This window comes from Lepidochelys kempii, chromosome 6, assembly GCF_965140265.1.
Source record: "Lepidochelys kempii isolate rLepKem1 chromosome 6, rLepKem1.hap2, whole genome shotgun sequence".
NCBI lineage: Eukaryota > Metazoa > Chordata > Testudines > Cheloniidae > Lepidochelys > Lepidochelys kempii.
In genome coordinates this window covers 93,682,829-93,696,120 of record NC_133261.1, presented here as the reverse complement: position 1 = coordinate 93,696,120, position 13,292 = coordinate 93,682,829, and the positions used below count along the sequence as shown (strand labels likewise).

The 13,292-nt window shown below is 49.2% G+C and overlaps 1 protein-coding gene across 6 annotated transcripts in view; it reads right to left on the bottom strand.

Annotated features, from left to right (window-relative positions):
• The window catches only part of ADCK1 (aarF domain containing kinase 1), a 142,142-nt gene that overhangs the window by 10,855 nt on the left and 117,995 nt on the right, over positions 1-13,292 (bottom strand). For 5 of the 6 annotated variants that reach the window (XM_073349309.1, XM_073349315.1, XM_073349311.1 and 2 more), the window contains 3 exons: positions 6,613-6,762; positions 6,065-6,262; positions 670-863 (listed from right to left, as the gene is read on the bottom strand). In XM_073349309.1, coding sequence (XP_073205410.1) covers positions 670-863; positions 6,065-6,262; positions 6,613-6,762 — 542 coding nt within the window. The remainder of the gene's footprint in view (positions 1-669; positions 864-6,064; positions 6,263-6,612; positions 6,763-13,292) is intronic. The other variant, XM_073349313.1, reaches the window with a different exon arrangement.

Below are 13,292 nucleotides of genomic sequence, written 5' to 3'. Positions count from 1 at the left end.
GATTCTCTGCTCCTTGAAGTCTTTAAACCATGATTTGAGGACTTCAATAGCTCAGACATAGGTGAGAGGTTTATCGCAGGAGTGGGTGGATGAGATTTTGTGGTCTGCATTGTGCAGGAGGTCAGACTAGATGATCATAATGGTCCCTTCTGACCTTAATATCTAATATCTAGATGACTGACTTACTCTTTGATTGGCAGCCAATGTCAGAATCAGGGATAGAACCCAGGAGCCGCACCCCCTAACCACAAGGCCATGCTGTGAGACAGGCAGCTGTGAAGTTTGGGTTCTTTTTCCATCAGCCATTTCCGGTGGGGACATTAATCAGATCTGGGAGGAATTATGATTCCACAATAAAAAATTTAGTACGAAATCCCCAATATTTCCAGCTTCCCCTGCTTTCCCCCCATTTCTATCTGGCTCCAAGTTCCTGCTGAGAGGTCCTTCCCTATGGAGACCCGGGTGAGGGGTAGGACAGGGGAGAAAGAAGATGAGATTGAGAAAGAAAAAAGGGGGTGGGGCCTTGACAGACATGCTAATGAGGGGAAGGTTCAGGTAAGACAGGGCTGTTTTAGAAGTTCCAGAGCCGCCATCTCTGCAGAATCTAACTAGGGGACAAGAGGCAGGAAGGGCCCAGTGGAAGCCAGAGCTCCTGTCTCAGAGACTCACGTGGAGACGGCTCTAATGCAGCAGCGAGACATATTGAGGAAGGAGCTGGCACTGGCCCGTGTGTGTAGGGCTGACTCAATCCCCCTTAGCAAATCATTGGTCTTTAGCAGCAGCAGCATCTGGCGGGGCACATTGTTGAGGAGCTGGTTGATCTGAGGTAGGTAAGCGGCAGCATTGGTCCGGATCTCCACATCCTGAGCACCGTCACAGCAGAGGGGAATGGGGAAGAAAGAGAGGAGAGAGATGTTAACAAAGCCATCGGAGTCTACTGCTGCTTCTGCAGGGCAGACTGGAAAAAGCGTCTGCTGAGGAGATTGCATCTGTATCCCAGCAGCTAACGGGCTCCAGCCTCCACCTGCTGCCTCTCTGCAGAGGCCTGTCTGCACAGGAGACTGGGGCAGAGCAAACAGAGCAGGTGGAGAGAGCCAACCTCACCCATGAGAGCCTGATTGAGTCTGTCTTGACCGACTTCGCAATTCGCTCCCATTTGCTGCCTTCAAGTGGCTTCCTGGCCTGCAGCTGGCTGCAGCTCCCGGGTCAGCCACAGCGGGTTGCTCAGTGACTCTGTGCCCCAGCAGCTGGGCAAGTTGCCTCTGCAGGGTTCTCAATGCTTTATTCCCCACCCTCACTCTCACCTGCATAGCAAGTCACATCGTGATACGGAGACTTCACCATACGGGGTTAAGAGCCTTTCAGAGTCAAAGGGACTTGCTACCATCAGAAGTGTCTCTCCTCTCGGACCCTAGGTCAGAAGCACCCAGGCCTGTATATAGCTCGTCATGGCCCCTGCTGCCTTCAACCCAAGCTTCACCACACCCGCCCCCAGCCGGAAACACTGCCTGCAGTGGGAGAGTGCTGCAGGCACCAAGCAGGACTTAACTGGGCGTTTAGGGAGGATTCCCCACACCAGCAAAACATATCAGATGGCCGCCCAGCCCAGGCACTTTACCTTTCTGCTCTAGCTAGTAGTTTGTAAGCTAAGCAATAGCTAAGCAATAACAGGGTACTGAATTGCGCTGGTCAGGAATTTTTCAGTGGACCTTTTTCTTTTTTTTCCCCACAGGAAAGGGCCAATTTCCACTAACTTGAGTCCAGAAGGGTTCTCACGTGTGGGAGGGACTCTCTGGGCAGAGAGAGAGACAACCCCACCCCAGGACAGCCACATGCCTAGGGCTTAGAGCACTCACCTTGGGGGCAGGAGAGCTGGGTTCCAGTCAGAAAGAGCAGGAACTGGAAGTTGGGTTTCCCACATCCCCAGTGAGGGCCCTAACCACTGGGCAATTGGCTGCTGTTCTCTGCGAGTGCCTTTTTCATGTAAGGGCTCTGTCTCAGTGCGGAACAGGAAGAAGTTTTGAATTCTTTTTGCAGTACAGGAAAACTGAGTCCTGTCCAGCTCTAGTACTGAACAGATTGTGCCCAACGCCTGGCATGTGAGAAGGGCTCCCAGTGTCCCTGACTCCAGCCCCAAACACCCTGCCCAAGAGGCAACTGTCCCTCATGTCGGTCTCCCTGACAACCATACGAGGAACATCCTGGGAAAGAGAAGCCTTGCGATGAATCCTGGTGTTGGCCTACAGCCAAACTCTTTGGGGGGGCTCTGAGCTACCAGAGATGGGCTCTCCCTCCAAAACCAAACCAACCCCGTAACAGGGATCAACCCCATCTCAATATTCCCTCCTTGGCAAAGCGGGGCCTGGACCGAGATAGCAGGGTGAGCCTAGAGGTGCACTAGCAGAGCTGCATGTGTGGGAGCCTAGGACTGGAGTTGCAGGAGGTGCTGCAGATCAGGAATGAGATGCATGGCTGAGCCGTTGTGGGGAAGCTTGTCCATTTCCTGCTTACACACTCCTGGCTCTTGCTAGAGCTGTCAGTCCTACTCAACAAGAATCCCAATGAACCTAGGGCAGTGTAATGGATCTTCACACACATGGGCTTTCCCTGCATCCTCCAGCAGCTGTGGCATGAACCAGAAAATCCAGAAAAAGGTCACTGGAGCATTTGAAGGGTTCAGAACCCAGCACGTCACACGCAGAATGCAGCAGAAATAGATTCTTACATAGAATCAGGGTTATCAGGGCCGTCCCTAGCTATTCTGGAGCCCTATGCAGTGCCCCCGCAAGGTGGGATGTGAGGCCCAAGGTCTCCACGGGGTGCTGGCTTGGGGGGCAGGGAGGAACCGAGCCCCAGCACTCACCAGTGGCACGGCAGGAGCTGGGTTGCTGCACTTCCCGCCACAGGTGAGTGCAGGCCCTGCCCTGCTGCAGTCCTCAGGGGAGTGGGGGCGGGGCTGGGGCAGGGGCCATGGGGAAGAGATGAGGCAGGGGCTGAAGCAGCACGCAGCTGCGCAGGGCACCCTACACAGCTGCATACTTTGCGTATGGGTAGGGACGGCCCTGAGGGTTATGGTTGGAGGGGGAAGGGACAGTTATAAAATAATTTCTCTTCCACAGTGGGTTTGACTGGGGCTGTACTTTTCCCCCATACTGGTTTTGAGACCCTTCTATCATGTACACAAGACTTGCAGAACCATAACAAGTCTCATAAGTCTGGTGCGTACCTCCACCAGGTCAGACCAGTTGTTCACTTCGTCCAGTACCCTATCTGCTGCTGCTTTCTTCAGACAATGATCCATCTCATCTAGTGTCCTGTCTCTGACAGTGACCAATGCCAATTACTTCAGAAGGCAGCTTAATAACTCTCAGTATACCTAAATGTTTAACATTATCCCTTATGGTGAAATTCCTTCCTGACTCCAGCTTATGCCCTGAAACATGAGGATCCTCATCAATTTATCCTAGTGGTTCTCAAACTTTTGTACTGGAGACCCCTTTCACACAGCAAGCCTCTGAGTGCGACCCCCCGCCCCTTATAAATTAAAAACACTTTTTATATATTTAACACCATTATAAATGTCATAGGCAATGCAGGGTTTGGGGTGGAGGCTGACAGCTCACGACCCCCCATGTAATAACCTCGCGCCCCCTGAGGGGTCCCGACCCCCAGTTTGAAAATCCCTGATTTATCCCAACTACCATCACTGCAGAGGATATTCCCTTTTATACAAAATATCTAATCCTTTTTTTGTTGTTGTTATCCGTAACATCTTTATCTCATTAATATCATGTGGCAAGTAGTTCCACAGGTTAACTATACTAAAAAAAACCCCCTTCCTTTTAGGCTAAATGTTACTGGGTAATCTGAAACATATTCAATAAGGGCATGTGCTTATGCCAGTTGACAATCTATAGGACTCAACAACTCATGAGACGGCAGTTCCAGAGAGAGCAGAAATTTAAAGATCAAAAAATTGTGTGTTTGAGATTATCACAGTTGTATTTTTACCCTTTGCTTCCACGAAAATCTGGGAATTTGAGCAAGGGCCTGGATATTCATTGAGTTTCCTAGCAACAAGTTAAAACGGCAAGTGGAATCTTGAACCTCGTAATGGGGTAATGTCAGCCCTTCAGAGCCTGGATAGAAACATGGGTGTTTTGGGGGATGGTGATGAGCAATTCCCATATTTGATTTGGGCACAGGTGCTGTCTTCATGGGTGCTCCAGGGCTGGAGCACCCACGGAAAAAAATTAGTGGGTGCTTAGCACTCACCAGCAGCCAGCTCCCCACTTTTCCCCCAGCGCCTCCCACCTGCCAGTGGCCCCGCCGATGAACTCCTCCCTCTCCCTGCCAGCACCTCCCACGCGCCACGATCAGATGTTCCGTGGTGTGCAAGAGGAGCTGGGGGAGGGGGGGACGGGGCATGCTTGGGGGAGGGGGTGGAACTGGACCAGAAGATGAGGGGTGGGAGCAGAGCAGGGTGGGAAGAGGCGGGACAGGGGTGGGGCCTTCGGGGAAGGGGTGGAGTGTGGTGGGGCCTGGGGCTGAACAGGGGTTGATCACCCCTGGGGAAAGGAAGAAGCTGGCGCTGTGGGCACGGGCACACATTTCACGGGATAAGTACTATTCATTCCCCCTTCCCCCAGCATGCTTACTACATTACCATTCCCCCTGGATGTGGATCCCACACAGATCACAATTAAATAAGTCTGGTACATCTCAGTCTAGTGCTAAATAAGGGTATTTGTCCCCATCACAAAACAACCACATTATGTCATCATAGCTGGTGTTTTCTGAAAAGGACAAAGTCTGGAATAGCAGATGGTACACAAGATAAGGCCTCCGGTGTGCCAGCAGATCTGGAGAAGCAGAGGGTGCTGCAAGACAGCATTTAAGAGCATCATCAGAGCTGTGTGTTACATGGTACCTACCTCCATAATGTCTGGTTCTCGCTGCTGCTATTAACCTCTCTGTTTCACCCCAAAACCGAAAGAAAGGAGCTGCCTTCCCTTTAAACGTAAACTCACCTCCTGGTGTCATAGGGGAGCAGTATGGTATTTGTGACCCACCAGAGCAAACCTTAACTCTGACCACAAAAATCAAGCACGAACCCACAAAGAGCGAGGAATTTCCACCACATAATTTCACAACAGCCAATTTTAACCCTTCTTTATGAATTCTTACCTGCATATTACATCTTCACAGACACCGCTTACCAAGCAATTCAAAGCCAGCTCATTCTGTCCTCTACCCCTGCCCTCCTGCCGAACTTTGCCACTACAATAACGAAAGCTTCTTACACCCAAATTAAAATAAGCCATGGGACACAACATGCTTCCCCCCACAAACACTGGCCCACCTATTACTGCCATACGCCTGCCTGATTTCTTCTACAAACAACATGGTTGCCAATTTGTTCATTAGTGTGATGAAGGTGGGTGCTGTGAGTTGTAGACAGATGTACATAAGTATAGAAGGACTCGTGACACGTGGACAGAAGGAAGAGGAAGAACTTAACTGGTGATTTTCCAGATTTTTCATGATTGGGTTGATGGGATTTGCACTTAAGCAACCTTGACTTACCTTCCGTACCAAACAACCTCTGTCATTTCCAAAGATTTTTGATAAGCATGCATCAGCGCTGACAGTCATTCACATGACTAGCAATTAACACTAATATATATTATGCTCCCGCGCCGAGCCCCGATGTCTCCTCTGCCCCATACCCAGCTTGGTGTGCTCCCTGCACAGCTGCACTCAGGAAAATTTTCAGAGAAGGGCTAATTTACAAAGGTTTCCTCTACCAGAGCTGGTAATTTATTTAATCAAGAAAATCTTATGGGAAATTTAACTGACCTGTGACGAGTGTGTGTGAGAGACTAGGGGACTAAATTCAGCCATTCAAGTGCATAGCAAAGGGATTCCAGGCCACCTTTAGTCCAGCTCTCCATGCAGCCTCTCAATAGGCCTGCTAGGGCAGCCATTAATATTAATGTCAATTAACTAGGTGGTTATAATGGAGAAAGACACCACAGGAACACAGAATGCAACCAGGACTTACCTCATTGGCTGTGACTGGAGACCGGTCAATGCCCCTGTTGACAGAGTCCCAGGACCTGGCGGTGAGCATGCATGCGAAGAGTGGATACAGGTCACCTGCCCCTAGCCGTCGGCTGTACTTCTGCACCCTCTTCATATCAGTCTTGATCAGGGACTGCCAGAGCCGGCAATAGTCCAAGCGGAACTTCTCTGTCAGGACCTGGGGCGGGAGGGCCATGTTCCCCAGTGGAAATCAATCAACAGCACCAGGGCACAGAGGGGAAAACCTATCCCAACTAGTGGGCGCCTTTAATCACCTCCATGTCTGATATTTCAAGCTTCCAGGCATAAAATCCCATTAAAGGGTGGTAGGAGCTATAGGAAAAATCCACAAGGAGGATCGGCACACCTGGGGTGCCTCTTTAATTCACCAGGGCAATGACTGGCTGGGTGACATAGGAGACTCTCAGCTCTATTCTGGCCTGAAGCACACAGGCATGAGTGACAGCTCCCCAAAGACAGTGCATAGCATCAGCCTGCTGGCTCCCAACACTCTCCACGCTCACATACCTGGTAGAGCCCATGGTCCAGCAGTATAATGTGGGCCTTGCCGGTTGCTGGGCACTTCCTCACAAGCACATTGCCCGGGTGCGGGTCACAGTGTATGAATCCGTTCACAAAGATCATTTCACTGTACAGCTTCCCCAGATTGCGAGAGATCTGAAAAGAGACAGTAGGCAGTCACGGCACGGGATGGGGCTGCCAGCTACTCTACGGTCTAACAACTACGGGGAGGGGAGAGTCTGCCTGCAGCATGTATGCCAGGGACTGATGACTACAGGGAGCAGTGAGGAGCCAGCTCCTGGCACATACCCTGGGGTCTGATGGCTTGGGGCATTCAGAAATATGGGGGTATCCATCCATGGGACAAACATGGAGGGGTTTGTGGGGACAAGTGTAAAGTGATTGTCTATGGCATAACTGGAAGGAATTGGCACAAAGGCTGGCTCCATCTGGGTAGAAACAGGGGCACCCATTAGTGGAGAGGAAAGACACAGGGGCAGATGAGGAGGTATATGTTGGAGCAGCCATGGTGGAAGGTGTCTGACTGGGGCATCTGTCAAGGCAGAACTGGGCATCAAGGGACAGACACAGGAGAGGAACATCTGTCTGGGAATGGATGGGGCAGTCTTGTCCCAGGGTGCACATCTGAGACAGACAGGGAGGCATCTTTCTCTCTGGGTGGGGTCTGCCTGGGAGAGACTATGGCTGGTTTCTATAAAGGGAGTGTCTCCCTCCCTACATTGCTCAGTCCTCCTCCCACCCCCTCCTCAGTCCAGTGCTAATCTGATTTATGATGTCTGGGAAGATGAAGCGACAGAAAGAGGCTGTTTAAATCATCCTGTCACGGCCATGTCCCCCCCATACTCTGGCCACCTTATCAGCGGGTGATTTTATCACAGTTAAAAGCCTCCTGGGAGTAAGTAAATAGCCCCTAAGCCCAGTGTCTCGCTGGGGCAGGAGCAGCGCCAGGCCCCCCAGTGCACTCGCGCAACCCCTCAGTAACACATACCCGAGCCCCAACCTCACAGCTGTCCCCCACCCCGAAAGTTCCAAAGAGCCCCCCGCAGGACACCAAACGGGCAATTAAAAGGCAATCACTATAAACGATTCCTACCGCTCCCCATGCTGAATACAGTGTAACCAGCATGCTAAACCCTTCACCGCAGGCAGCCCCCCTGGAAGGAGAAAGGGATCCCAAAAAAAAAAGGGGCAACAGGGATTCAAATGCCAAACACCTGTGCACAAATAAACATCACATAGTGCTTTTCAGGGATCACTTTGCCAGCCACTGAAATGCATCCGCCTCTGGGGTGGGATGAGGCAGCTGTTTGCCAGCCACAGAGCTACAGTGCGCAGTGTCGCATTAGGACAAGAAACGAAGATCCTCATATTTTGTTGACTCTGCAGGATGACTATGGAGGATCAGAATGCCACCCAAACTGGAATTTGGAATTAAGACCCCAATTTCTATGGAAAGTTCCTGAATGACTCCCACTGGTGAGGAATCAACAACATCTTCAGCAGCACAGCTCCCCTATCACCATGCTAACGAAGTGGGGCCAGTACTGACCCCTAACATCACATGGGGGCATTATTACCAGTATTGATTGAAGGGAGAGAGCACCACCTGAATCACCAACACAACCCACTGCAACAACTAGGTGATACTTAGAGTGATCCAAGCACTGACCCCGATCAAACCTGTTTAGTTTATGAAAGCTGGTGGGATCAAAGTACAACATGCTGTGGTGTGTTAAAAGAGCCAGCTAATAACTGCACAAAAATCAGGGAAAGGCAGCACAAAAGGTCCTTCTTAATCTGTTAATTCATTTAGATGATGGGACAGAACCTACGCTGGGTTCACAGACCAGTTGGAATGGATCCGGCTTCACCTCAGATTACAGCATCAGCTTTTCAATTCAGGACAGCTGGGTTCAAATTCTGTCTTGGGTCCAAAGTGAACTAAATTTCGCTGTCTCAGATTAAACTTTGTAGATTTTGGAGGCTTGGAATAGCCAGGGTTACTGCAAGTCAGGATTGATGGGCATCGGCAAAGCTGTGTGTGAGGGCCCAGAGCTGGAATAGTTGGGTAGCCCTTTAAGTCAGGGCCCAGATTCCCACCTAAGTGCTAGTACAATGCAGGGAGTGAGACAGAAAAAGGGTGTAAGTGAGAAGGACAGGAGCCCCAACCCAGTGACTGCTACCCACAAGTGAATTCCTATCCCAAACACCCATGTCCTATACCCTGCCTTCCTCTTCAAGTGCTGTGAGGACCTACAATGTGAGCAGACTAGGATTCCATCAGGAGATCCCCTGCCCGTCCTCCTGTCCCTCTACCTTCTCCCCTCAGTGCAGCCCTGAGCAGCCAATGTGGCACATCGGAGCCTTTCCCTGAGCCTGCTCTAGAGAAGCCTTTGCCCTCACAGAATGTCCAGCTGAAGTGTGAGACCAGCTGAGCTGGCAGCTGCATAGCACATCACCCCTCTTCCTGCCCTACACACTCAGGGAAGCAGGCACCTGGGACTCAGGCCACCCAGCTAGCTGCATGGAGGCCTTGCTGCAGCTAGACCCTAGAACTGGAATCTCCATGGGCTTTAGAGCAAGTGATAGGAGGGTGTATGTAATGTGTCTGTGTGGGTGCACATGTGTGTCACGGGGAGCATGCGCTGCATGTCCGTGTGTGTGTTGTTCAGTAAGCATACGCACGTGACTGTGAGTCTGTGCCTATTAATACAAACTCCTTCCAGTGAATGTGGCTGGAATTTCAAAGGGAATTTGCTGGTTTGGCCACAGTTGCCTCTTTTGTGCTCACTTTCCACCAACATCCCCATGACCAAGCTTTAGTGGCATGATCAATGGTTCACAGAAAGGGAGTCCCAGAGCGTCACAGTCTGTGCCGGGAGTGCTTGAATGCTCATCCACTTAGGGAACACAAATAACAGCATAGGATTTTACCTGACCAATCACCACAATGCAACCCATTTTGATTCTGGAATATTCACGATCAATTCACTGCATATAATTCTTTAAAAATAAAACAAAAAAACACCACTTGGAAAATCAATTGGAGGAAACTGCAATCTACCCCCTCAAGACACTCCAGTGCTGCCGGTCCTGGATAAGGTGTCCCACCCTTATCACTGCTGACCTTATCCCTCCCACACTGACCCAGCAGCAAGGTAAAAAACAGGGAATAAAATGAGATTCAACTTGGAAGAAGGCAGCTAACAGATATAGGAAAATAGCCCCTGAGAACCAGCTACTCACTGGGAGGGAGAAATCTGGCAAATTGCGAGGCTGAGAGAGCCCAACCATAGGGGTGATGGTCGACAACGAATTAGATAGCAGTTTGCAGTGATCTATGGAAGCACAGCCCAGGCATGGCATCATGGCACAGAGAGGTCACAGCATCCAGCACAGTGAGGCCCCAGTCAGCACCAGGGTCTTTAGATGTTGCTGTGATACAATAATACAATAATAAATAATAATAACGTGGGCATGCCTGGAATCCTGCCTTCACTTCTGGGCACCTTATTAACAGAAAGATGTAGACAAACTGGAAGGAGCTCAGAGAACAACACGGTAAATGATTAGGGGGGAGGAGGAATACACTTAGGAGGAAAGATTAACAGAGCTAACGATGTCTAGATTGGCTAAGGGATGAAAGGGAAGGGACACAAGAACAGTCTACAAACATCTGATGGGTGTGAACACTGAGGAGGGAAAAGAGCTACTGAGGCCAGGTCTACCATAGTGAGCTTACAGTGGCACAGCTGTACCGATGCAGCTGCGCTGCTGTAAGATCTCTCGTGTAGCCGCTCTATGCCGACGGGAGAGAGCTCTCCTGTTGACATACTTAAACCACCCCCAACGAGTGGCAGTAGCTATTGTAGTAAGATGAGGCCCTGAAACATAAACCCTTATATCAGAGACCTGGTATGAGGCCTAAGGCCTGAACTAAAGTAATGGTCAAGACTTTGCTAACATAAAGCACAGTTAAGCTGTGAGCCAGAGGCAAGGCAAGGCAGCTGGCAAGGAAAGGACTGATGCAGCAAATATCTGTATATATATATAAGTAAATAAATAAATAAGGTACTGGATGCTAGAGATACCAGAACACTCTGATACTTGCACATTCCACACACTTAACAAGGAACAAGCTGACCTACCCCAAAGACAGGGGCAAAAGGGTAAGATGAAGGATAGAGTTGTTTTGTTCAAACCAACATGTACAAGGTGAGAGGCGGCACCTTACTGTGTAGAGCGGTTGTACCTTGCTACGTAGCGGGGTTGCACCTCAGTACGTCAGGAGTGATGTGTAACTTGTTTGTACCTGTGTATAAGAATACATCCCTGGGGCGGTGTCTTTGTCCGGCCTAGGGAGCAGTGGAGTGTCCCGCCGCTGACTGAGCTGTGTCCATTGTCAGGTAGCACATATGTACTAGCAGAACTGTAGACATCTGATCCGGGGAGCTAGAGACTGTGTTTCATTTGACATTAAACCTGGCCGGGTGCCTTTGTACCTTATCAGAGTCTGTAGTCATTGGGGGTTCTCTCGGGGTCTGCTGTGTCAGCTATCTGCGCAGAGCCGGGGCAGCACACAGAGGAAACACACGCACGCAGCTGACTGTTATCAACACTGGATAGAGCAGAGCATCACACTGGTGGCGTCTGACAACACTGGTGACCCCGACCGCTGATCTGGTGAGTAAGCAAGCTGTAGGAATCACAATCTAACATGACAAAAAACCATGAGCTAGGGAACCCCCTTAACTCCTCCCTGCAAATCCCCACAGAGTTTAAAAAATAGAATGGAGAAGAAACATGTAATTTGTAAGGCTAGGGCAGAGACTGTAGCCTTAAAATGTAAAATATTGCAAACTATAACCATTGCTGTTAAATGGTTAAGACAACATGCCACAAAATTGGCGGGGCAAGTAACAGTAACAAAGAAAGAGTTAAAAGAATCAAAGGACGCTACAAAGCCCTGAACTCATTGCCTGTCACAGAAGAATCCCGGGGGTGCTGGCTGATAGGACAGTGTCCTTTCCTGTCTCTCCTGCATTTGTTCCTGTCTCTTTAGATCAGGAGCAGATACTAGCTGTTTGCCCTAATTCATCTGTAATATTTGCTAATTATTTTAAGAGATGGCGACACTAACTTCTATTGATCTCATTAAAAGTAAAGGTCGTTGTGCAGCTCATTTCTCAGGGCTCAATATTACCTCCTCAGGCCAAAAGAATAGCATCGATTCTGGAACCTTAATCGAAGGTTAATTGGATTTGTGAGTGTGTTGCTTTTTTTGGTCATTTAAAAAAAAAAAATCCTGCCATTGCAGAGACCCAGTTAAACTGGTGTGAAATTAGGAAAGGGCATTGGAGACGTAAAGCCCTGATCTGGAGCTGCTCAGCATCATGGCTCTGAAATGGTCCTCAGTGAGGGTTTGGGATGAGAGACCATAGGTCTTGAGCTTTCCTCTCCAACACTGAGTAGTTAAAATCAAGATACAGCATCTTTGTGTAGTACAACCTTATCATTGCACACTGACACAGTGTCACGTTGAGATAACATTTGAGGAAGAAGGATGAAGTTAAGATGTAGATGTATTCAAGACTCCTGGGTTCTATTCCCAGCTCTGCCTCACTCTGTGCTTGTGAGAAAATCATTTCCCCTCTCGGTGCCTCAGTTTCCCCATCAGAATAATGGGGAGAATGATACTAATCACCTCCCTGAGCAGTTGCAAGATTAAACTCATTAGAATTTGCAAAGTGCTATGGAGCGGGGTAGGGAAGGGCATAGAGGTGTTATTTATTTATTGTATACATTTGTGCTTTAACTTTGTGACATCTGAAATGGAGTCAGGGCTCACTTTCCCCTAGCTTTATATGGAGTATAGTTCTTTGAATTTAATGTAAAGTGCATCTCCAAGACTCCTTGGGAACTGATTGATGTTGATGCTTGAGATTGACTTACAGTCTGAACAGCCCTCGTCTCTGTTTTAACCATTTGCTGGGTGTCTTTGTACTGCTCAGGAGCCTGTATTGCCAGTAGCAGCTCTCGCGCTCGCTCTCTCCCCTTTCTAGTGGCTGGCACTTTTTGCACTAAGATTTAGCAGGGGCAAATTAAAATGATTTTTAAGGAAACTGCTCCCCAAACTGAAGGGTGAGGTATAAGCAGCAAAAGCAGCTGACCGCTTCAGCATTCTTTTCTGTGCTCCCTTTCTGCAAACACTCCAGCATTATGAACACACATGCTCAAGAAATGAGAGGGTCCAGCTTTGGTATACACAACGGAGGACTCCACCTCTGTGCAGGGGGCTAGCCAAGTGCACCACGGAAATCCCACTTGCGTATAAGTGACACATAGGTCTTACATTGGTACTGGGTACAGTGAGGAATCCCACCTTAAGAGAACATTTCACATTGTGTATTTTTCAGCACTCAGAAGAGTGCCAGACACTTTACAAAACAAAGAGGAAGAACCGGTCCCACCCCTGAAGAGCTTACTATTTCAGATTATTCAATGTGTGGAGACAGCAAACAGCAAGAAAGAGATGCGGTGTCGAAGAACAAAGATTATAGCAACAGGTGCATGCAGTTACTCAGCTTAGGTTTCTTAGTGGTTTGCTTTTACTTTTGATGAATATAAAATATATCATTGACTGAATGTTATTTGTAACATTCACA